At 49.7% G+C, this 25,623-nt stretch overlaps 1 protein-coding gene across 1 annotated transcript; it reads right to left on the bottom strand.

The window, feature by feature from the left end:
• Window positions 1-2,800: 2,800 nt before the first annotated feature.
• On the bottom strand, window positions 2,801-13,653 carry Batf3 (basic leucine zipper ATF-like transcription factor 3). Its single transcript, XM_028760480.1, has 3 exons — window positions 13,545-13,653; window positions 11,199-11,303; window positions 2,801-3,289 (listed from the first exon to the last, which is right to left on the bottom strand). The coding sequence occupies exons 1-3, from the start codon at window positions 13,611-13,613 to the stop codon at window positions 3,107-3,109; spliced, it is 357 nt and encodes a 118-aa protein (XP_028616313.1). The 5' UTR covers window positions 13,614-13,653; the 3' UTR covers window positions 2,801-3,106.
• Window positions 13,654-25,623: the final 11,970 nt, after the last annotated feature.

Raw genomic sequence — 25,623 nt, 5'->3', positions numbered from 1 at the left:
AAGCCTACAGCCTCCTGTCAGTAAGTACACCCATGGCTGCAGAGAAAGGCCCCATCATTGGGAAAGAGAAGGGGCTTTCAAGTCTTTCACTTTCCTGTCTGTCACTGTTCTTGAAGTTCCCAGGTAAAACTCCGACCTAATGCAGCCCCAAAACACCCGAGCTGTTCAAGGCAGGTCTTGTGCAAAATGCTGCAGGATTTCGGACAGGAAGTTGTGTGGCTATGTGGGCGTGAGGACCAGCTTCCTCCCTCTCTGACACTCTCTATGCTTAGGGGACCTTGTTCAGCAGTCTCCCTTCCCCCCAAACCCAGCAGCCCCTCCTGAGGCCTCACACACAGCCTCTGCCACAGAAACAGTGAAGACAGCAGGGTGAATCCCATTCTCAGCCACTAGTCCCCTCTCCCTCATCTCCAGACACGTGACAACTTCTGACACCACACAGGACTTTCACTTCTTTAGAGCAGAGTGTCTAGTTTTCGGAATACTTGTCCTACTCTGTTTTCTCAGAGGCGGGCTTGATCCCAGCACCTTGGCTATCCTTGTCTGGGTTTCCTGCCTCTGAAAGCATGGTTTCTAGGTGGTCTGGGTCTGTGTACCCTGCAGCTAGGGCGGGAGTCTCAAGAGTTCAGAAGCTAATTTGAATAGAGTTATTGTTAGTAGATAGAGAATTTGCATATTGGAACTAAGTGGGTGGATCTAGGATGTTTAGGAAAAAACCAACAGAATCTGTAGATTGCTTCTGGGGCTCTAAATCCACTCCTCACAGACGGGCTATTCTTAACTGCAGTCCCTGCCAACATCCTGCTACAACATGTCAGACTCAGGCTCCAGTAGTAGGGCCTGCCCTGACCAGCTGCAGTGGAGACACCTTGGCCCAACTCTAGGAAGTCTTGAACTTGTGCCTTCCTCTCCTGATACCTGAGACCCTTCATCTATAAACTGAAGGGCAGAAGGCACAACTTTAACATTTCATGGCCTTAAAAATGTAGTATCCTGTGGTTCTCCTAGCAGACATAAACCTTGTCTTCTAACACCAGCCTTCTTAAGCCTCAGAAAGGGACTGTGCAATTTTAGCCCTTGCAAGTTAAGAGACCAGGAGGAGGGGTGCCTTCCAAGATGGGGGTGGGGGAGGCTTGCAGGAGTAGCCAATGTCAAGTCCTTTGCCCCAGAAGGGCTACAATCTATTCTCTTTCCTCTTGTTGTTTTTTCTCTCCTACTTTGTTAGCATGTGCATGGTATGTGTGTACATGTTCATGTGTACCAGCACATGTGCATTCGAGCACACGGAGGGCAGAGGTCAACACTGTAAGTCTTTCTCCAGTGCTCACCCCCCTTTTTCTTCTCTCATCCTCTTCCATGTTCCCAGACAGAGTTTTCCACTAAACCCAGGACACACCACTGAGCCAGACTGCTGGCCTGCTAGCTCTGCCTGCCTCTCCTCCACAGTGCTGAGGCTGTGGGCATGCCCCAAAGGTACTTGGCCTCTTCCAGTTACACGGACAATGAGGATTCGACTGAGGTCCTGCAAGGCAAGCACTTCACGGACTGCGTGATCTCACCAGCACAACCTCTTTCTCTTCCCTTTTTTCTTCTTTCGTTTTTCTTTTTTAGCATCCATACTTACAACGAAGTCCTTTTCCTTTCTGTCACTGATTCTTGTTCCCTTTATAAGAAGGTTCTATCTAGCCAAACTGTGGTGGTACATGCTTTAACCGTAGCACTCAGGAGGCAGAGGCAGGCAGATCTCTGTGAGTTTGAGGCCAGCGCAGTCTACAGAGTGAGTTCGAGGACAGCCAGAACTACACAGAGAAACCCTGTCTCAAAATATAAATAAATAAATAAATAAATAGAAAATTAAAACAACAACAAAAAAACAACCAACAAACAAAACCAACCAAACAAGAAACAAAAACAACAAACAAAAAGATGGCTCCAACATTCACAACACTGAGAGTCCAAGGAAAATGTGGAGAAGCAAAGGCTGCTCTCCTGGGTCTTCTCACAGCTTTACTTGGGTGTCTGCAAGATGCTTGGGAAACAGAACTGCTCTTTTCTTCTTCCCAGATGCTTGTTTACTTAAACGAAGACGCAGTTTGTCCACTGATCCTGTGCTGATGAATGAGCAAGCAGTTGGGAGGCCCAACCAGAAACAAAATTCTCAGAGCTGGAGAATCGGCCCAGCAGTTAAAAGCACTTGCTGTGCTTGCAAAGGACCTGAGTTTGGTTCCCAGTGCCCGAGTGGTGGCTCACAACTCCCTGTAACTCCAGGGGACCCGCCACCTTCTGACCGCAGAGGACCCCTGTTATTAAAGTGTTACAGGGCTGGTTTCTGGATGTGCATTAACACGCACTCAGGAATACACATAAAATATAAATATTTTCTTAAAAAGAAGAAAAACATTCCATCAGTGTGGTGTAATCTCAGCACTTATAAGGCAAAGGCAGGAGGATTACTGTGAGTTCTAAGCCAGTCAAGGCTACAGAGTAAGATTTTGTCTCAAAGACAGACAGACAGACAGACAGACAGACATAAAACAATTTCATGGCTGAAGTAAGCCATACCAGGTGGAAGACTAGGTAACATGAACAGGCGTGAGCAATAGTCAGCTCGCTCTCTGGAACCAAACTGGGTCAAAGATTTCTTGGGAACCTCGGTTACAAAGGAAATCCCACAGTCTTAAGCTTAAGTCTTAAGCCAAGGGCTCTTCTCATTTGGATGAACAGGAACTCTACCTGCAATAGGATGACCTACCCAGAGGAGGAACGCTACGAACCCTCCATTCCAAGAAGATGGACAAAGGAAACATGGTAACTATCTTTATTTTCCAAATTCTAGACGAAAAGATCCTGTCTAATGACAGGACCAGCTAGCTGCCAGAGTGAGGGAGGAGCGAGCGACTCAAAGGGCCTTCCCACTGGGGCCTCTGGATCAGCTGCGCAGGGGCTGGAAGTCAGGTACCCCAGATCACAATGCTGAGCCCAGGCTGGCCCCAGAGCTCCCTGGAACGGCACAGCCCCATGTACCCCTGGACACAGGTGTGTAGGGAAAGTCCTGAGTGTGCAAACCAAGGTTCCGAGCCGGACAAAGGAGGAGCGAGCTGGGGTGTCATCGTGGCAGACAGCTCGCCACGGGGTCCGTCCGAAGTTGCACAAAGTTCATGGGGCACAGCAGCAGCGGGCACATCTTCTCGTGCTCCTTCAGCACCTCGCTCAGGTGCCGCAGCTCCTCCCTCAGCTTCGCAATCTCCCTGCGCAGCACGGAGTTCTCCTGCTCCAGGCTCTCGTGCTCCTGTTCAAGAGAGAGAGAGAGAGAGAGGACAGGCAGAGGCAGGTGTGGAGGTGCACGCCATGGTCCCAGCTCTTGGGAGGTAGATGCAGGAGGGTCAAGAATTCAAGGCCAGCCTGAGCTACAGCAGACTCTTCAGCTCTGTCTTTCCCGGAGAACGAACTTGTCCTAAAAGCACAGCTTTCCTTTCTGAATCCACACTACTGAAGTATAATGTACATAAAATGTGTCCGTATTAAATGTCTGTGATTCGGGACATCGTGGCGGAAGCAAGGACCTGTGCTAACACTCAGAGAACATCTCCATCACTCCAAAGTAGTCCCTCCTGTCCATCTGCATCAGCCCTCCTCCCGAACACTGACCTGCTTTTTGAAGGGTTCTGGTGGGCTTACAGCCATCCCGACACCTGGAACGGTACCCAGAACAGCATGCCTAACAGTGCACGGACACAAGCTGTCTGTTGTTTCTACTGCATCAGGCGGTAGAGGCTCAGAGCTAAAGATCAAAGAGCTTCTTCGACACCCCCCTCCCCCCAGACTGTTAGAAACTTCTCACTACAGGGCTAGTTCACACATCCATCTTGGGTTGGACACCCCATCTTCAAGGGACAGTCCCTGCAATTTCTACAATACTCCATCCTCTTTGTACTGAAAACTCCTCTTCTCCACATCCGCCCATTGACCTGGGCTCTACCTAATGGAGCTACAGAGGATGAAGTCAGTGCTTTGCAACCTCAGTTCTTGAAATGACAGGTAACAGACTCATCCCTCCCTCTTAGAAGTTCTCTGAGCCTAAATGTATCAAGTCTTCCGAGTTCCCTGTGCCAGGACTACCAGCCCCTCTGACCTCCTGGTGACTATCTGTAACACACTCCAGGTGGCCAGGTTCACTGAGAAACGTCATCCCCAGCATTCAGGGTGTGGGTCTCGCTCAGGAGCATGCAGGGGCTGATTCGGGGATCAGCCGCCTCATGCTGGACCTAAGCCACTGGAGACTTCCCTGAGTCTGCAGAAAGTCAAACTTCAAGTTCGTGAGCTGCCCGAAGACAGGGCTTCCCTGACTGAATCCTACTCTGTTCCTTTCTGAGATGCCACTGTGTCACCTCATGCATATGAGCTGTCACATCATCCAGCCACTTGGTAAACAGTCTTCCTCTTCATCCAAGCCGCTGATAAAGTCCACGGCACAGCCAACAGCAGATCCCCACAGCACACCATCGGTGGCTCTCTCCAGGCCGAGAATGTCTAAACCCTGCTGAGGCTAGCTTAATTTGTTTGCTCAGACTGTGACTCAAGCACAGTTGGGCCCTTTCTGAGCTGAGGACCCCGCCTCATTTCCCATAGCTCCTCCTGTATTACTATTCATTTCTAATAAGCTAACTAAAGACGTCCGCTCTCTCAGCTCCCTGAGACATGTGCACATCTTCAGCTTGGCCTGTGCGGTTCTCCTCAGCCTGACTGATTTTGTCCTTTTCTCTGTGAGCCTAGCATGAGCTCACCACCTCCGGGAAGGCTTCCCTGATTACAGCACATACAGGTCTCATATTCCTCAGGCTGAGTTCCATTCAGATGTACACTATGGATCTTGCTAAGGTAAGTAACATCTCTCTCCAGAGATCAAAAACGAAGAGCCCCAGGAGCTTCCACAGCCCTCTTCAGAACCAGCTCATATGGTCCAACTCCTGTGAGCTACATCCTCTGTTTCTCCCCACCTCTCAGGCCCTTCCTTCCTTTCAGGGACCCAAAAGGGACTGCAGACAGAACTCATCTCGGGAAGGCCACTCCAGAATTCTGTCCAGGGTAGCATCCTCCTTTCTTCCCTCCTGCAGGCTGTCCTGGATCAGTCTGGCCTCACCCGTGCCATGACCCTATTCTGTCTTCTGTTGCCCTGGCAGTCCACCTACAGATCCGGTGCCCTATACTCTAACCAGCTGAAGTCCTGGTGTTCAGCTCTGGTGCCCTGCACCTGTGCACGAGACAGATGACAGAAATGAGCAGTCCCAGCAAGCTACATCACTGGATTTCAGTTTTCACTGGATTCCATACTCCACACAACCCTTCTATAGTTCCTGAGTCTGCAGAAAGATACTTGGGGCTTCTGATCTTTGTCTCTGGCATAGTGAGAGATGCTTAGCCTGACTCTACCCTGAGGTACCACGGTTTCCTCAGACCTCTGCTCTAAACATCTTCAGGTCAGCTGGCATTTGTCTTCTCCAGAAGGTCTGGTCTCAGAGAGCTCCCCCGAGTCTCTTTCCACACATATGCGTTGTGCAAAATAAAAGATTTCATCGTGGTGTGTGGTGTGTAGTTTGCTCATATCTATGACTCCCCCTCCCCCACCCCCCCTCCTTCCACATCGTCCCCCACTCATCCTCGTTCCTCTCCTGTAGTCCCTTCCTCTTACCCACAGGGACTTTCTTTCCTGGAATTTACGTTTTATTCTTAAGTCAGCTGAGGGACTTTTACTGAACTGGTGGAATGGGGAGGGGAATAAAAAAAGAAGCAGTAAAAACATCCAGGTGGGACTAATCTTATAAAGAAGAGGCCCTGGACAGAACACACACACACACACACACACACACACGCACGCGCACACACACACACAATTATTGTATATATTTGTATATTTTACATAATATATTGTATAATCATGTTATTGTGTGTATATATATAATATATTATATTATATATATATATAAAAATATATATAATAGGTAACCAGGTAGGGCTCAAAACCTAAGTTGCTTGGGCTGGGGATGTGGCTTGGTTGGTTGAATGTTTTCCTAGCATCCACAAAGCCCTGGGTTCACTCCCCAGAACCACATATAACTGTAATCCTAAACATTGAGGAAGTAGAGGCCCAAAGATCAGAAGTTCAAGGTCAGCCTCAGCTACCTGCTGAGTCTGATGCTTACTGATTCTGGGCTACACAGACTGTCTTAGAAGAATTGGTGTTATCAGGTGCAGCTGACTCTTATGCAAGTGTCTTCCGACCTCCACAGGCAATGCCATGGCACACAGAAACTAATGCACACGGCCGTTAAATGCGGGTGTAATGAAGCCTCATTCCTCTGAGGACACCTGAGGCTGTGTCACTGTAGGTGACCATGTATCTAGTGGACAAAGCAGGGTACCCTGCTCAGCACCCTTCAGGGCCCAGCCCAGCACCCACCCAATGCACACAGTAAAGGAACACAATGCCAATCATGCTGCAGTTGGGAAGTCTTGTCCTGGCGTCTAGGGTCAGGGTCTTTGAGGCGGAGGACAGACACAAATGACCAACAGAGTTAGTAACAGACAGGGGTAAGCGGGGCTTCAGGAAAACACAGTCACAAGTGAGACAGTAAGTTCTGAGAGGCCTGGAGACTCGGGATCCTATCCCCAGTGGTGAACCCCAACCCTCATGCATCCCCAATTTCTTCTCCTTTTAGCAGAGTGGCCCCAGATCTCCCCACACTAGTTACCAGAATCGAGATCTCGGGACTCTACAGTTGGCCTGTCCTAAGCCTTATACGAAGGCAGTTCAAAACAGAAAAGATGGTGTCGCCAGCAGGGCTGTACCAACTGTGTCATCATCAGTTTCTAAACCGTGTGTGTCCTTCCCCAGTGTTCTCTGCCAACGTGCAGTCTGGACAGTCCCATGGCAACGCTCACCACAACCACACCGCTCAAGTCAGTTGTCAGCCTGTGACATTTAAGGCTTCCAGGACTGCCTGTGTTCCCACCGTTGTCTGACTCAAAATCCTTTCTCAGTCTGACATCTCTGGTGTCTGGTCAAACCTCACCCACTTCTAACACTTCTAAGTCACCCTCAGTGTGGCACTGCCGATCTTCATCCCCGTCTGCGAATGCACACTCAGCCTAATGCTGCCCAGAGAGAAATGCTGCCCAACGTCCTCTGCGAAGCGCGGACACTGAGCGTGAGGGACACGTCACCACAACTATCAGCAACTGTGACCTTGAGGGAAATTCCTAGTGGCCAGTCAGCTTCAGCCAGCTCTCAGCTTGGACCATTCTATCTTGAGGGACAGGCCATAGGCTTGGGTAATGAACAACCAGGAGGAGGGAAGGAGTCAATCAACTCACGAATGTGGGAGGCCGAGGTATGCTGAGCTCATGGATGACCAGAGTGAGTGAGGGGCACAGAAGAGAAGGGGCCGTTTTGAATAGCTCCCTTCTTTGTGGTATTCCTAGGAAAGAAATACCCACCCAGAACTTCTGTGACATCCAGGGTTCTGCTCTGTACTCTGGGAGAGAGGAGGGGCTAAGGAAGCGCCCAGGTCCTGGGCCACTCCCCTCACAGTATCAGGTGTGAGGTTTTCACTCATGGTGTCGTTTCTGTGATTTAGATGTGGGCTGGGAGTCCCACAGGTCCCCCTGGGCTTCCAAGCATGATCTACAGGGATGTGTTACGTGTCTTGCACCCCATCCGCTGGATCTCAGTGACAATACTGTGTACCCTACTTTCCACCAGCACCCCACCTCCAGAATGCAGAGATAGTCAACTAGTGTCCTACCCAACATAAAACAAGGACTCCTCACAGCTATGGTGCCTAAAGAAGGAGGCTGGGAGGGACCATACAGGGATTCCCCACCGGGTGCCTTTGGGTTCCACAGTCTTTCTGCCCTTTCCTTTTCCTAAGACAGTTTCTTACTCTCTCACGTCCCTGTGACCAGTGACCCTGAGTGTAGCGACTGAGTAAAGCCAGGTCCACAGCTTCGAAGCTCAGTGTGCAGATGCAGTCCCTGTTCTGACCCACCTGACACACAGAGGTGGTTTTTCCTGACTTGTGTCTCTAGCCCCAGTGAGGAAGAGGGGACTGGCTTCAGATTGATTTTCCCTGTTCTGGAAAGGGCACAGTTGTCAGCCCACACAGACATCGGCCAGAAGAACATGTCAGGGTCCTGTGTCAGTGGGTGTCACCCCTAGCTCTAAAGGGACAGGGGAGGCCTAAAGGCAGCACTACCACGTTCCCAGTTCACTTGCTTATCAAGTCCAGCTGGGAGACACTGAGAGGGAACGGATGTACCCTTTTGCGTGCCCTTTCTCGGCACACATAAGGTTATGGGGGCATTTGTGACCATCTGTGGCAGGAAGAACACCTAAAGATGCTTCCATCCTACAGAGACGATATTTAACAAGCGGATTTTTCAGGTGAGACTAAGGAAGGCTGATCATCCAAGCTCGCCCAATGGAACCGGGGCCTTCCTAAGTGGGAGGGAGAGGAGCCAATGGAGCAATGGGATCAGTACTGCTTTGAAGATGGGAGAGCACAAACCGAGGAGCTCCCTAGATGCTGATAAAAGAAGGGAGGTGAACCCTCTCAGGGGGAGCATGGCCCTGCCAACATCTCCATTGCAGCGGGGTGGAATGCACTTGGCTGGCTCCCTGAAGGCATGAGAGGGTAACGGATTTGCTGGAATTCATTTCAGCAACAGAAGGAAACGAATCCTGTGCTTCCCAAGGACACACATGAAGTCTCTTCTCTTTGAGACTCCACAGCAAGGCTACGCCCCAGGAAGTGCTTAATAAGCATTTTTGGATCTACTAGACTTTGTTGCATGAAAAGCCTCGTCTGGGACACTTGGTTATGTGTGCACACACGATCACTCAGGACTTACAAATGGCAACACACCTGATTTGGACTAGGGGATTCTTGAGGGGTGGGGCTGGCTGTCCAGAGGGCACACATGATCTGAATACAGGGCTAGACGTTAACTAGGGGCCCTTCGTCCCCTGAGGAGGCTACTTGGCAAGACAAACCCAGAAACAAAATGACCTTAGGAACAAGAAGACCTTCCCTGAAGCCCATCTGGAGACCCCAGCCTCCAGGCCTCAGTCCCCTGCCTTCAGCAAAGACCAAGACAGTGCCTACCAAGCTGTGGGGGCCTCACCCGAGGTCTCAGCTCCCTGGGGTGTGTGCATTCTAATTGTGCTCTGACTGCAGTTTTCAGATATCCTTTCCCCTCTCCTAACAACTGAATATCTGAGCTGAATCCCCAGGCCAGCTTTGGGGAAACATCCATGGCTAGAGAGCTGGAAGGCACTGCATGGCAGGAAGGAGCTATGAGAAATCAGAACTCTGCACACCAACCTGTGAACAGTTAAGAACAGAAACATCACCCACTCCTCGCCAGACCTGGCTATGTGATTGTGTGGGTTTCAAACATGGCTCAAGCAAGGCAGAATCCCGGGGTACATGCCAGAGTCAAATGTGCCTCCTCCCCTCAACTGGCTGTCCTGAAAACTTGGTCCCCAAAACAGCAACATCCAGGAGGGAGAACCTCGGGGAGATGAGTCACAGATGTTCTGCTGCCTCAAATAGATTAAGTCATCAATTGATGGACGGCTTACAATGGGGGTGACTGCTTGTGGAAGAGAATCCTCTGATTCACTTGCTGTCTGTCCACCCTGCCACCAGTAGGTGACCACACAGCACAAAGCCCTCACTAGGTGCTGAGCAGATGTGGTGCCACATTTTGAGAGCTTAAAGCGTCCAGAACCCTGAGCCAAATAATGTCTTCCTTATCGATTACCCAATCTGTGGTATGCAGTAACAGAGAAAATAGACTCGGTACAGGCTCCTGATTTGAGAGATAAGAAGGGTGGTTAAGTGCCTTCAGCTACCACGTGAGAAGAGAAAGTCCAGGGTGAAGAGACCACATTCTGCCTCGAAAGTGCATCTTGCAACAGAGTCCCGGGGACACGCAAGCAAAAGGTGAAGCCCTGACACTAGCACTGGGCACACCTGGAAGCAGTGAAGGGATCGTTAAGTGTGGATGTCAGGGCCAGTGACAGAGAACCAGCCCAGGCAAGATGAAAAAGCTTCTAGTGTCACACCTTAAACCACAGCAACATTTAAGAAGAGAGGAGGAGGGGGGGAGGGGGGGAGGAGGAGAAAGAAGAGGCGGGGGAGGAGAGGGGAGGAGATAGAGAGCCCACAGGGGCCGTTCTCTATCAAACCACCACCCACAGGAGGAGGCAAGAATCTGAGACGGAATTGAAAGCATAAAGAGGTATTTTGTTTAGCTTCTTCAATTTTTAGTTTTGGCTGGGGGAGGGTCTCATGTAGCCAAGGCTGGCATTAAACTTTTGACTATGTAGCCAAAAATGGCTTGAACTCCTGACCCTCACAAGTGCCACCTCACCCAGATTCTTTTATTTATTCCTTTTCTTTCTTTCTTTTTTTTTTAAAGACAGAGTTTCACTATAAAGCCCTGGTTGACCCAGAACTCACTATGTAGACCAGGCTGGCCTCAAACACACAGATTTGTTTGCTTCTGCCTCCAGAGTGCTGGGATTAAAGACATGTGCCATCACTTTCAGTAATTTTTTCTCTTCTTTTTTTTCTTTCTTTCTTTTTCTTTTCTATCTTTTTTTTTTTCTGAGATAAGACCTCATGTAGCCAAGGCTAGCCTGAAAGTCACTATAAAGACAAAGTTGCCTTGAACCTCTGATTCTCTGCCTCTTCACCTGAGTGCTAAGGTTGCAGGCATGTCCCACCATGGCTGACTTATGCGGTACCCAGGCTATCTTTGTGTGTATTAGGCAAGGACGTCACCGAACTGTTCCTCCAGAACCTTAATTACTATTGCTGTCATTATCGTTTCTTTAGACAGTTTCTCTGTAGTTCGACCCAGCCTCTGGCAGGGTATTCTCCTGCCTCCACCTCCCTGAGTGTTGTGGTATGGGAACCCTTACATCCAGCTTTTGTTTGAGTCTACAGTGAGAGAAAATCAACCATCAGAAGAACCCAGGGGGCTGCAGCTGAGAGGAAGCGGCCTGTGAAGAAAGAAGCAAAGCAGTAGGCTGGGAAGAATCAACACAGTGAAGTCATCACTGCCCCCTCCCCCGGGCAGAGGATGGCTATCCCTGTGGCTGTCCTGTGGTCCTGCCCTGACCACAGGCTCACCTCATGGAGCTTGTCAGCCTTCTGGGTCTGCTTCTTCCGGCTCCTCTGAGCTGCAACCCGGTTTTTCTCTCTCCTTCGAACCTTCCTGTCATCATCCTTGGGACTCTGGGGATGACATGTGGTGAGGTGAAACTCTCAGCCTCTTGCTTTGCTCACCGAGCTCCACCTACAGCTCCTGTGGGCTACTGAGGGCCTTTAGGAAGGAGCCCCCATCCTGAAAGGTGTATAGAAAGAAAGACGAGGTCTGGGGTGCAGCTTAGTGGTGCCACATATGTGTGGGATATGTGAGACTCTGTGTTCCACACCCAGGACCGCAAAAAATAAAAATACTAAGAGACAACAAGGAATAAGAGACTCAGGTTAGGGAAGTTGTCCAGGTATCATGGCCAGCATGGGGGTAAGTGGGAAGTGGAACTCAGGTCTTGCTGTTCTCCAAACCAACATTCACAAACCTCTGCCCCACAGGGCGTCTGCCTGGAAGAGTGGTACTGTCACTGCTCATCTGAGAGTGAGAACGACCGGGGTATATGCTCTCTAGAACTTGCCGTGCATAGCCTTTAAACTACCACATGCTGGCAAGTCCTTCTGAAACTGGGTACAGACCATAATTATGCATTTATTACTAACTGCAGCCGCACAACTCTACCAGTACGTGGAAAACTCTGTAACACTAATGACGACATGCTCTCTTGAACAACGCTTGGCTGACATTTTCTTTTCGGAGGTCAGGGTTGTTCCAAATGCAAATCTGTGATGCTTCTTGAGAGTTCTTAACCAAATATCCAAAAGCTCTTCATGAGGCGGCATGAGGTGGGCAGGCAGGAAAAAAACGCACTTACCGAGGTGAGAGCTTACTCAGCGGAAAGGGTTTGCTTTCCAGAACTGCATCAGACACCATCAGGAGAGAAAAAAAAATGTCCTTCAAGACTGAGTCCAAAAGGTGTCTAGATGGGGAGGGAGCTTGGTGATAGGTTCTTGCCTGACCCGGTGAGGCTCAGAGTGTAATCCCAAGCCATGGTAAAACCCAGAGGCTGGTGTACAAACTCAGGGCTTCAGCCAAGAATCCCCAGCATAGGTAAGAAGAGACAGCAGACCCAACACTGGGAGTGGCATGGAGACACTGTTCAGGAGAACACGCATGTCAAAACGTGTCTTCCAGAAGTCCCCCTCTTCCCTCCCCCTCCCTTCTTCTTCTTCAACAGAGTCTCATGTAGCCCAGGTTGGCCCTTCCCTTTCCTCCCTAGCTCTGGGATTGTACTCCTCCATCACTACACCCATAGAGTGAAGCATCCAGGAGGACATGCCATATAAACAATGTAACTTCAGCTTTACACCCCCACAAACCCTATTATAAACCCGAGCCACCCACTCTTCCAACGTATATAATAAGGTCCTGCCCTGTCCTCGGAACTCTGCTAGGCGCTGGGACAGCTGCCCCCAGCAGTGGTCAGTCAGGTTGACTTGAGATTTGACCTCACTGGATCCCCACTAGTGCTTGACAGGAAATAATGTCTCCTTATTATCTAAAGCCAACAAGTCTCGGGGCAAGGGGCAGCGTACCTCCTGACCTCTGGGAGCTGTAGCTGAACTGGCTCTATCACCTGTCACAGATGATCACACCTTCCCACTCAGCAGAAATATCGAATGGAGACACAAATCACCCATCGCTCACATGACCCGTGTAAACACCCTCAGGAGGTACTGAAGAGTTCATCTTATAGATGGAGAAACTGAAGCTACGCTAGTCGAAGCCAATAAATAGTACAAGGCCACTCCAACTTCTTGGCTCAAACTTCCAGGGTCATCCTGGGACACGACATCAAGCAGAGAGTTGGGAGTGTGTGTGTGTGGGGGGCGGTGGGTGACTAAGAAAGATAAGACCTGGTCTACTGATAAAGCAACCAAGTAGCCAAGAAGTGTTCCAATTTGGTGTTCTATTTGGTCTCAGCAGCTTTGAAAGTTGGGGACAGCAGAAGGGGCTGATCGTTTAGGGGCGAGGAGTTTCCACCCGTCCTGTGGGTGGAGTCTACCCACTAGAGAGACAACCCCACACCCGCAGGCTGACCGGTCCTCCGTTCCCCATGCGGATCTTAGCCGGTGGGTTGGATGCAGGGACGAACCGCCCCTTTAGGCTGAATTCATAGTATCGGAGCTCTGAGCCCCCTCCCTCCAGCGCCCACAGGAGGCAAGGATGCAGCAGCCCCCAGCAGCGCGGACCCACGTGTCTGGCACCGAGTCCAGAGGGGCTGCAGCCTTGCCAAGCAATCGAGGCGCACGGCGGGGACTCACCTGGCGTTCTGCCCTCACCCTCACCCGGTCCCCACACCCGGCCCCCGTGTCCACTACCTGCGGCTGGTTCCCAGGCACAGCCACGCTCCTCTGCAGCACGCTGCCCGCGGGGGGCCCTTGCGACATGCCGCGCGCTCGCCACACGGGGCGCCCTGAACGTGGGGGCTCTGCTACCCGCGCTCCGCCCGCATCCCCGCACTTGCCGCCACGCCCCGCCGCTTCCCGCTCTCCCGGCTCCGCGGTGCCCGCCTCCCCACCCCGCGTCCAGTCTCGGCCCGTCCCCGCCCCTGCTCCCACCCCGCCCCTGCTTCCTCCTCCCCGCCCTCTCGTCGCACCTCGGGGTCCAGGATCCCACCCAAGTCGCTGCTTTCCGTAAGGGCCCCCGCTCTTCGTGGAAGTCACGTGGCGGCACCGAAGCCCACCCACGGAGGAGACCCCGAGTGGGTGGGGACGGGATGCTGGCGCAGTGCCGCCTTGGACGGTCCTCCGGCCGCTCCTGGGACGTTCGGGTGAGAAGCACCAGTGCGTGGCTCCGTGGCTTCACTGTCCCTTCGCGCCCCAGCGCGGGTCACCGGCGATGGGGGGATTTCTTTCGAGCGAGGCGGCACCCCGATCGGTGGTGCCAGTGGGCAGGGACCACGGTGGAGACTGTCCGCGCTACCAGGGCAGCGGGAGCCTTTTCCACCGCAGCGTCGTCTGGTTCAGTGGGAGGGAGGGGGCGAGGTGACTCCGAGGGCGAATTCTGATGGGGGGCGGGGGAGGCGGGGAGTGGCAAAAGGAGACTGTGAGCCGAAACCGTGAAAAGTATCCACCACGCTAGATGTCCATCCTCATCCATTCAGGGAGCTGGGCAGGCTGTGCTAAGGTCCCATGGGCCGGATGCTTTTGCTTCTTCAAGATTAAGGTGATACCTACTAAAGACTAAAATATATGGTTGCTATGTTTATGCCAGACTAGGTAGAGACATATCTCATCCCTCTTCACTTGCCTGCCCAGGTTTTAAAATACGAAGTCAAGATGACTGTGCCCAGCAAAGAAAAAAAAACAAAAAACCCTAGCGGTTGCAGGTTTGTGGTCTGTACATATGGGAGGAAAGCTAACCGCGAACTGGGGGACCAGTGGGAACCAGACAAGAGTAGCCTTTCTCATGTGTTCATTTTGGCCTACTGGCTTCTGGGTAGTGGGAGAGGTGGCCTTTCTGAGTCCCTACCCAGTGTGCATGGCTCTCTGCCAGGATTTGCCTGGAGAGAGGAGCTTGTTTGAACTTGTCTGTGGGACTTCAGGCACGAGGAGAGGTCTTGTGTGCTCGTAGGTCATGGCATAGCCAGTGTCCAGGTACCACACATTTCCAACGGAGCCTTTCCATGCTAGGGTTCCGCCCAAATTTTAGTGCTAACCCTCTTCTATCAGCAACATAATGCGCGTGCATGCGTGCATACTCTGTGTGTGCGCGCACACGCATGCGTGCGTCCGTGAGAGAGAGAGAGACAAGACGAGACGGAGACAATTACATCTCACACAGTATACAGAAGTGCACAGCACAGCATCCAGCACTTGGTGTGGGTCAGCCCAGGTCCTCTGTCCTTGAAAATTAAAGGACTCTGTTAACAGGTGTGGTGGCCTAAGCCTGCAGTTTCTCCACTCACAGGTTGAGGCAGAGTTTCCACGGGTTCCACTGTGTAGCTTGGGCTATACAGTAAGCTCCAGGCTAGCTAGAGCTACATAGGAGGACAAGGTCTCAAAAGAACCAAAGACAAGAAAAATGAGCAACTTTTGGGACAAGTGATTATAACTTTTAGACTTTTCCTCCTCGTATGTTTAAGAATGGAGGGAAATCCTTGACATACCAGTGCACCCCCGTGTGTCATTCTAGTGGGCTCCTCTCCTGTGCTTGATAAGCAACCGCACATTCTAAGTCCTCTGGGGTCCCCTCAGAGCCTGGGGCCAGGGCCAGTAGCAGACTTGTATTGGCTTAGTGTACTTACGGGATTTCTTTTTTCTTTTCCTTTCTTTCTACCCCTCACCCCATCACACACTCATACACATCTTGGGTTTTTCAAGGCAGGGGTTCTGTGTGTTCAGCCCTGGATTTCATGAAAACTCACTTTGTAGACCAGGCTGGCCTTGAACTCTCAGAGATCCACTTCTTGAGCACTGAGACTAAAGGTGTGTGTCACCATGCCCAGCATAGAATGGTTTCTTTCCCTTCACATAAGTGTGTATACCACATGAGTGTCACAAAAGAGGGCAATGGAACTCTGGATAGTTAGTTAATGGTGAGCCACCACGTGGGTACTGGAAATGGAACCCAGGTCCTCTCCAAGAGCAGTTAGTGCTCTTCCCCAAACCCCAGCCATTTTTCCAGCTCCTAGAATTGTCACTTCTCTTGCATGCTTTCTTAAACTTCTTGAGAAGGTTGATGCTGGCTTCTTTACACACTCCACATTTATTAAATAACATTCTATTTATTTATACTATCCCCATAATACTATTATAGTATGGTGCTAAGTTCATTTGCCACAATAGAATGCCAAGATGAATGCCAGCTTGGTCTATATACCAAGTTCCAGGCAAGTCAGAATTATGTAGTAAGATAGATAGATAGATAGATGGATAGATGATAGATAGATGATAGATAGATAGATGATAGATAGATGATAGATAGATAGATAGATGATAGATAGATAGATGATAGATAGATGATAGATGATAGATAGATGATAGATAGATAGATAGATAGATAGATGATAGATAGATAGATTGATAGATTGATAGATTGATAGATTGATAGATTGATAGATATCAAGTTCTAGGCAAGTCAGAATTACATAGTGAGACCCAAACAGATAAATAGGTAGATAGATAGACAGACAGATAGATAGATAGACAGACAGATAGAGTAAACAGGGTGTGGTGACACATACCTTTAATCCCAGCACTCAGGAGGCAGAGACAGATTTCTTTGAGTTTAAGGCCAGCCTGGTCTACATAGTGAGTTTTGTCTCAAAAACATAAAACAGACAAATGAGAGAAAAGCAAAACAGGCTTCAAATCTCTGTTTTCTTTTAATGTGTTTCCCCCTTGAACTGGGAGGAGATCTGGTGTGATGTGTCAGGTTCCTAGTTATACCACAGTGACCCTGAATCTCATCCTGAGGGGTGGGGGATGTACTGTAGGTTCAGGGCTCGGTGAGGAGATGCAGTCGGTTCAGAGCTTAGCGATCCAGTGCTTTGCTGACTCACTTCACCAGAAGATGGTTCTTTCCAATAACAAACTGCTTAGATGATTGAAAGTCCTGTGGGCAGTTCACTCCTGCTGTTCTCTTTTAGGAAATTGGTCTTCTGGTAAATGTCCTCTCATGCCTTTTCTCAGAAGACGGTCCTGTGGGCCTCTGGTGAGGCTAGGGAAGAGAAAGCCAAAGGTAGAGACCACTGCACTTACCAGAAACTGGCCACTGTGTGTCAACCACTGTGAGCAAGAGAGCCACACCTCAGGGAACTCACGGTGTAGATAGTCAAACACACTGGAGTCCTTTAGATGTGGTTTGTCTCAAGATGGGGAATAAAAGCAATGGCTGGAGCGGGCCAGTAAGCGGATGGCTGTTTTCAAACAGGGAGCTCAGTGAGGCTTCTCTGTAGGGCTGTGGAGACACCTGGAGGATGAGGTCCATGTTGCACCAACACAGAAGCAATGTTCTTGTGGAAGTCCCTGGCTGCTCGAGAAACTACAGGGGACTCCAGGGTCTAGAGTAGCCTGAGGGAGAGACGAGGCCGAGAAGGGTGTGAAAGCCCTTTCTTCAGGGCCACCTTTTATTTGATGTAAGATGGGAAACGTAAGGCTTCTGAGCAGAGGTTTGGCATGATCTTAAGATGCTATGGGGTCATGTTGGTCACCTCACAAAATAGCAACACTGACTGGAGACCCAGCATCTGAAACAGGAGCCAGTGGGTTCCCTTCCAAACCCTAACAGCAACATTTGCAATGGGATGTTTAAGTCTAAGCAACAAATTGAAAGCAACAAGGATACACAGATGAGGACCATGATCCAAGAGACGTGGGGTGGGCCTGGGAAGACCGTGGAGGGCCTAGGACAGTCTACTGAGAGCTTTCTGAATGGAAGGTTCACAGTGACTCACGACCACAGGCACGCCCTGACCCACAGTGGCCTTGTCTGTGTCCACCTGGTGACGTGTTGGCAAATGTATTGTTTGCTTTTGTCACAGTGAACAAAATCCCTATCAGAACAACCGAAGGGACCTGGGGGAATGGCTCAATGGTTAAAGTGAGAAGCAAGCCATGGAACTGGAGTTCAGAGTCCCAGAACCCTTGTAAATTCAGAATGGGTGTGGTAGCCTACCTGTAGGTCCAGCTTTCTGACGCAGAGACAAGGGCTCCTCAGAGAAAGCAGGCTAATAAGATTGGCCATATTCGTCACTGGAATAATGATCAAGATTTGATTCTCTACTTCAGCCTCAGGCCTTCATATGTCCCCACACATGGAGATGTGCATATACACACAGGCACACCACACAGAGACCAGAAAAGGGAATAAGGAATGGGGTCAGGGGTAGGAAAAGATACTACAAGCTTCAGAGGTTTCAGTTGGTCATGACACAGAAAATATATGACAGTTTGTGGCAGTGGACTGCTGACAACTGGCCAGGAAGCAGGGACCACTAGTGGAACCCTACCTTCTAAAAGTTCCATGCCCTCTCAATATAGCGCCACCTACTGGGAGAAACATTCACACAGGAGCCTGTGGGGACCATTTTCGATAGTTAATGTAATTTCTGGGATATTTTATCCACAAGTGGGCAAGGCCATTGTCTCTTTTTAGCTCATCATTCTGTAGACCCCTCAAGTCTAGCAGTGTTGAGGTGACTGGAAGTGTTTGAGGGACCCCAGAAAAGGCAGGTTTAACTTGGGAAATGCACACATGGGACCTGTGTATGCTTCACGGATGCTTTTGTGCAGAGACAGGTTTTTGCCAGTTGTATGACCTCCAGGAATATTTCCACTGTCCTCTGTGCTAAACTATGCAATCACATATGTTCTCCTGAGACAAAAACACCTCCCACACAGCCCAGCACCAGAATTATGTGGGTGGTGGAAGGGAAATCAGATCTAAACTGAACACCCAAGCCTCCGGTCTGAAAATCCTGTGTCATCAAAGCCGAGCTGTAAGCATCTGAGTCCCTTCTTGTTTATAATTCTTCAAAACAGAGTTTGTTCCCTTCAGGAATTAAATAAAAAACAGCAAACACAAGTGTAAGTGGAGCTCAAAATCTTCTTGTGCATTTCTTGTTAACTGGAGTAACACTTTTAACAAAGCTTGAATATCACTTAAATTTATTATTATTATTATTTTAAGTGTGTGTGTTCTGTCTGCACGTATGTCTGTGCCTGGTGCATGGGAATACCAGATCAGGTTGTTGGATCTTCTGCACCTGGAGTCACAGATGGTGGTGAGCCAGGAACCAAACCTTGGTCCTGTGGATGAGCAGCCAGCGCCTCTGGTCGATGAGTCACCTCTCGGGCCACTTATGTAAATATGGCACTTCAGCTGTTATTTGGAAACACACTAGAATATTTCAGTAAGCAAGTTAACAGAGGTAAACTCCTGGTTTGTCCATTTGTGGAGGATGGCACATGTGTCTTTCTACATTGTTTACATATTAAAAGAACTGAAAATTGAAAAATGTGTGAAACCAAGGAAAGGTGGAAAAGGTACCTGCAGGGAACTGCCACCAGTAGAATCAGTAGAAATGTCGTGTAGACACAAACCAGTCGTGAGGAATCTCAGATGACGAAAGAGAAAGGGGCTCAGTTGGAGGAACAGATCGGTGTAGCTTGGACTGTTGGGTGATCCAGGCATGAGGCAGAGTGGACGGCAAAAACAGAAACGCACTGTTGGCTCTGCCCGCCGCCACCTGGAACCCGGCTTAAAAGCCATGGGTTCTAAGAACTTCAACATGAATCACAAGAAACCATGAAATGTCCTGAAAAATTACAGCATAGATGCCTTTAAAAAGTTAGTAGGGACTTTTCTAAGTCTGCCAACTTAAAAATTACATGACAGTACCTCTTCCCCCACACATACAAATGTCTCATGGAATATAAAAAAAATTAGCCGAGTGTTTCTTAAGTTATGCATTTACATGGCTGGATTATGTTTTTAGTCTCTGGACTGAGGTACTAGAGAGCCATAGTAGCATATTGAAAAAAGCAAAGCAGCTAGTTAGAAACGTATACGGAGTGATTGGCCAGAAGCACCAGGAAGCTCATAAGATACCGTGTTTCCTCATCTTAGCGGTCTGTCCTTATGACGAGCTCTGCCTTGTTTCTTATATTAAAACTTTTTAGACTTATTTTGCCTGCATGTATATATGTGTACCAGTTGTACACCTATGGCCAGAAGAGGGCATTGCATCACCCAGAACAGGAGTTACAGACAGTCGTAAGCCACCACGCAGGTGCTTGTGACTCAAACCGGGACCCTCTGGAAGAGCAGCCAGTGCCTTTAGCTGCTGTGCTGTCTGTCTATCAGGCCTGCCAGAAGTAGATCCTTGCTGATTTTGTTACCCCGTTTATTATATCCATTTTTTCCTGTCTAGTAAGTGTGAAATTTTTATTCACCGATCGTATTAATTTGCCTTTCCATTTTGGCGAGATTGATCGTGAAATTTAATTCTCTTTCCTTCCTGATTATAGGTCAAATATGTAGCTGAAAATTTCCCCGGTATCAGATTCCATGTGAGCCTGTGTGTGGTTCACGAGTGTATGTTCACGTGTATATACGCGTGTGGATGCCAGAGGCGTGTCTAAGATGTCATTTTCAGATGCCTTCTACCTTGCTTTCTGAGACAGGATCTCTCAGTGTCCTGGAACTCAGCAAGTAGGTCAGGCTGCCTGGTCAGTGAGCCCAGGAATCCTCCTGTCTCCGCTTCTTCAATGATAGGATTACAAGTTTATGTCACCACTCCTGGATCATCAAGCTTGGTTCTTCTTTCTTACAAGGCAAGCACTTATTTATGAAGGCATCTCCTAGTCTCTGTCACTTGATTTTAACTCTTTATGAGCTCTGCTCCTGCTTCGCTTTTGGTTCTTGCTTTGGAAGAGGACTCTGCTGATGTGACCGAGCTCAGAAGTACCTTCTGACCCCCGTGTCTGTGTGCAACTCTCCTGTATGTTTCCCCCCCCACACACACACACAGAGAGCACAGTGCACAATCAACACATGTGCAGGTAAAAATCCTTCGTTTCCTGATCGATACGGTTTTAAATGTCTGAGGGTTTTGCAGTGTACTTCTGGTTTACCTAATCTATCTGGGTTGATGCCCACTAGGCTACACTTTACAGTGCTGATGCTGCAGTTTCTCATGATTGTTTTTGGCCCCACATGTTCTTCAAATATATTTCCTCTTACTCTCCCCTCAGTGGAGGCAGAAAGGCTCCAGCCGGCCAGCCCTTCTATCTGCCAAGAACCTTCACAGAACTGAGCATGCCCAGTCTTGGGCAATCTGCCATGCTCTCTCTGTCCTTGGTGTCTGAGTCCTGTTGCCCAGGTCTGTTGTTTTTGTCACTCTGAGGCATCCCTTACGTGGCCTGTTTTTCTAATAGTCACTTTCCTAGGTTATTTGAAATTGACCTCTCCAAAAGCCAGGAGCCACATCCCATGGCTTTGGGACATGCTCTCTGGCCTGACTTTATGCTAACCCTCTGACCTGGCTTTGGATCATCCAGTGGCCAGCTCTTGCTGAGCCTCACAGCCTGTAACTGAAGCATGAACTTCCTAGTAAAAGTCAGAGAGGGTCACACAGACAGTTCCCGGAACTGGCCACTTTCTCAGTGAATGGAGGAATCAAGAAGGAAAAACAGATTTCCTGTTTCCAGCCAGGGCTCCTCCCAGACATCCTGGAAAGCGTGGCTACAAAGAACAGGCCAGGAGCTGGAGGTTCCTGGAATGGGTTCCCTAGCAAGGGACATGTCTGAGGACCGTGTTCTTTTGGCTACCAGCTGGGGTCACAGCTCAGATGGGAAAAGGCTTGCTGAGTGTCCTCATTACCTTTCTATTGCTCTGATGAAACACAAAACAACTCAGGGAGGAGAGGGCTTGTTTCATCTTAGACTTTGTAATCCATCACTGAGGGAAGCCAAGGCAGGAACCTGGAGTCAGGAAGTGAAGCAGAGACCATGAGGAACACTGTTTACTGGCTTGCTTTCTGTGGCCTGCTCTGGCTGCTTCCTTATGGCACCCGGGGCTACCTGTCGAGGAATAGCACCAGCCAGTGAGGTGGGCCTTCCCCAGTCAATCATTACTCAAGAAAATGCCAAACAGGTTTGCCCACAGGCCAGTCTGATGGAGACAATTCCTCCACCAGGGTCTCCCTTCTCAAGAGACTCCTCTGTGTCAAGCTGACAGGTAATAACCAGTGCAGCTAGCATGCTCTCACCCCTGGGCTCAGTTCCCAGCACAGCATAAGCCAAGCATGGTGCAGCCCTGCCTGCCATCACAACCAGGACTTCTGCGTCATTCTCAGCTATATAATGAGTCCCAGGCCAGCTTGGGATACACAGTTTAACCTGAACTCCTACCCCTACCCCAAAGAAGCTCTGGTTTCTTAGGGGCAGAGCTTAGAAGCTCCCGGAAGTTGCCATTCACCCAAGTTGCTTCCTCCTGCTTTCTCATTTCTTTCCAAGCCACTTCTAAATGTAGGGCCACTGAAACTGGTCAAACATTTTGGGTACCAGAGAAGCCGAGAGATACAGCCCTGGTCCTCTGTGCCTCAAACTGAATCCTGCAGGAGTGGCTGGGAACTGTGTGCACAAAGCCCTGGCAGTGCTCTGACAGTGTGGATGAGTCCCCTGCTGGGAGCCCAGCCTGTGACAAGGCACCTAATGGTGCTAAACACCTGCAGAAGGTGACTGGACTGGTCTTGCAAATACTCACCTGATTTGAGGGGGAGGAGGCGGTGTCACAAGATGTCCCTGGTTCAGGCAGCCTCCCAGAGCCTTGTTTGGGTCCGTTGGTCCCACTGCAGTAGAGGAGCTGTGTTGGTGGCCTGTCACCAGAAACCATGTGGGGGGCCATGGTCCGTGCTCCTGCTGACCACGGAGAGCAAGGCGGCTTCTTTAGCTCTGATATGGATGACTGCAGACACAGAGTGGACAGAGAGGGACATGGTAGGCTTCTGTGACAACCCCCTCCCCCAAGTATCTGACTAGACCTGAAACCACCGAAGAGAACTCTCCAGTGTGGGCCACAGGAACTGTGCCACCAGAGGACTGGCATGGAACTGAGGCAGAGCATGCTCAAACCCCCGAAATCTCAAAACTCGAGACTTAGAGACAGCAGGAGAGGGACTAACTCCCTCTGTTTCCTGTGCCAGCCTTGGGGGCACGCGACCCAGCGAACCCAACCTGGTGATCAGTCAGTCATGGAGCCTAGGACCTGGAACTCTTCCCCGTGCTGTGAAGCATCCTGGACATTCTCATCCTCTTCCCCCAAACTATCTAACCCTCGGTTCATCCTGAATAAAGTGTCTGCATATAAGCTCACCCCAAATAAAGGTATATGCACAAGCTAAGGTCGTCTAAGAGAACTGTTTTATTAAATTTGCCTTCGCCTGAAAGAGCTGTAACACTAAGATCTTCAGAGGATGTCTGTCTATCTGTCTTGTCTGTCTGTCTGTCTCTCCTCCCCACCGCCACTGCCACCACTCCCAAGTGGACCTGGATGCTGTCCATTTTGGACTCCATCCTTCCAGCCTGGTGTGCTGCAGTGTCCCTACACCCTGAGAGGAGAGGCAGAACCCCAAAGCAGGCCACTGAGAGTTTGACCATGCTCCAGTGAGTATACAGAAAACACAAAGTAAATCTGTTCTTTTTTTTTACTTCTTTTTTTTTTTTTGGAGGGGGGTGCAGGTCACAAGGAGAGGTGAGAAGGGGGAACTGGAAAGGGATTATGATATGAAACTCCCAGAGAATCTATAAAAGTGTTATGTGGAGAAAAAAAAATACCCAAAGTGGCCTTCCATCCTGTAGAAAGGGTCACTCATCACCTCTGCCCTTTAACTTACTTCATAATTTAGCTCACGCCTCCTTCCAACATACCCACAGTGGGCTTTTGTGTTCTCCCATCATTCAAGAGGCTCTTGAAGCCACCTCTTCAAGGAAGTCTTTCTTTACCCCTCACTGTGATCGGCCTCTCTCCTCCTAGAGTGCCCCCCTTTTCCCACAGAATGTAAACTCTGCAGTTCACCTATCAGCTCACTAAGTCTCAGATAAGAAGGCTGGAATCTTAGGGGATGCCTCCCAAGAGATGGGGCGGGGGTCATGTAACTGTCGAGACTTCACAAGTAGCTGTGGATGCTTTGCCCTTCAAGCTTGAACTTGTGCATTTCCGGTGAGCTGCTGTTTATCTGTGCAGCATTTCACCAGGCGCTCCAGCAGGATTCGTCCAACATGTGTCTGCTTAGGGACCAGCAGGAGTTAAGTGTCACGGATGTAGTCTCAGTGAAGTTTTAAGCGGGAGTGGGGGTGGGGAGGATGGGAGTGGTGGGGGTGAGGGTGGGAGGGGTTGTTTGCTGCTTTGTTATTTTGAGACAGAATCTCACTAGATAGCATAGGCTGGCCTCAAACTTATGTCCACCTCCCTGACCTAACCCGAGTGCTGGGAGTCCTGCATCTGAGGGACAGGACTGCAGTGCTAAGTTGGCTTTTTCAAATATTTTATCTTAAGCACATGGGTGTTCTGCCCCGGAGCAAATCTGTTCCAGCAACATTTTAATGAGATTTCCTTCCGGGAGGCACAAGAGGAAGTGAATTTCATTAGGAAAATCGTGTTTTCTGAGGATTCAAATTCTGGTCTGCCTTGCTAACAGTCTCATGCAGCTCCAGCTGAGATCTCTGAGGGGGAAGCCCCTTTCACAGCTGACACTGATTGAAGCTGCTCACGGTTCCCCTGCAGCCTCAGCTGACACGCCCTTGGTTCACTCTGTTGGGGACTGAGCATGGGCCCCCATCCTGAAGCCACTGGTGTCCCAAGGAAGGCAAGCCTGGGGACAGACTCCATCACCCCAGGCAGGGGGCTGTGTTTGTTTACAAATATCTTAATGTTCCACTGCAGTTTCTGGAAACAGACAAAGCCATTTCTTGCAAACAGTTGATTCCACAGAACTTGCCAAAGCCAAGTTTCACTCTCATGTTCCCTCTAGAGGTCAAAGTGCTAGGGGCTCTGGCTCCCCGGCTCCTTCGGTTCCTACTTCTCCCTAAAGGGTCCTCAGCTACTACAGATGTCATGTGACAGGAGCACACTGGACAGGTGGGGGATCTCCACCCACCCCCTAGGACCATCGTTGCTGAGTCAGCGAGCATGTGAGGTGTGGGAAAAGCATATGTCTGACAACTTCATTCAAACTATGATTACACAACTTTCCAACTGTCGAAAGCAGGAACTCTTACCTCTTACGAGCAGGCTATTGATAAGGAGTTAGACTCCCCCTCGGGAGAGGAGCAACAGGTCCTTCTCTACTCAAGGATCGTATGCTGGATTTGACTGTGAGATCATCAGCTTCTCGAGTGGGAAGAGAGAGATGTCAAAGACAGAGGTTTTGGAATTCAGTTACTTTTTGATTAATAACGCACAGCAAGCAATATATTATCATCAATGCTAAGACTATTGCTACAAGATATCGTCACATTTCCTATGTATTGCCTCTAACAGTATGCACAATGAACACAAATAAGCATAGCAATAAATACATCATTCATTCATGGATTATATGACCTGAGTCCTTTTGATGGTTTTGGGTTACAGGTCTGGAGTCCCTGAAGGCGGGGTCAGGGGTCAGGCTGCGGCTTCCAGATAGTTGAATTGCTAATTTGTCTTTTCTTTTCTTTTCTTTTGGTTTTTGAGACAGGGTTTCTCTGTGTAGCCCTGGCTGTCCTGGAACTCACTCTGTAGACCAGGCAGACCTCGAACTCAGAAATCCGCCTGCCTCTGCCTCCCAAGTGCTGGGATTAAAGGTGTGCACCATCACCAGCAATTTGACCTCAAAGAGGCAGAGCGCTTGACCAAGAAGCTGGAGGCATAGGTCTCTCAGTTAACTCTTTGATGACCGGCTACTGAGGAGGC

This window comes from Grammomys surdaster, unplaced genomic scaffold, assembly GCF_004785775.1.
Source record: "Grammomys surdaster isolate TR1022 unplaced genomic scaffold, NIH_TR_1.0 130, whole genome shotgun sequence".
In the NCBI taxonomy this organism is placed as follows: Eukaryota; Metazoa; Chordata; class Mammalia; order Rodentia; family Muridae; genus Grammomys; species Grammomys surdaster.
Note: the sequence above shows the minus strand (reverse complement) of the source record. Positions and strands in the feature narration are given on the sequence as shown.

Bases quoted from the DNA above. Each gene is read 5' to 3' on its own strand.
- Batf3 (XM_028760480.1), bottom strand. From the start codon at position 13,613: ATGTCGCAAGGGCCCCCCGCGGGCAGCGTGCTGCAGAGGAGCGTGGCT. The intron at 11,304-13,544 runs GTAGTGGACACG...TGTCATCCCCAG, and splicing joins TGCCTGGGAACCAGCCGCAG to AGTCCCAAGGATGATGACAG. The intron at 3,290-11,198 runs GTGAGCCTGTGG...TCTCTTGAACAG, and splicing joins AGGCTGACAAGCTCCATGAG to GAGCACGAGAGCCTGGAGCA.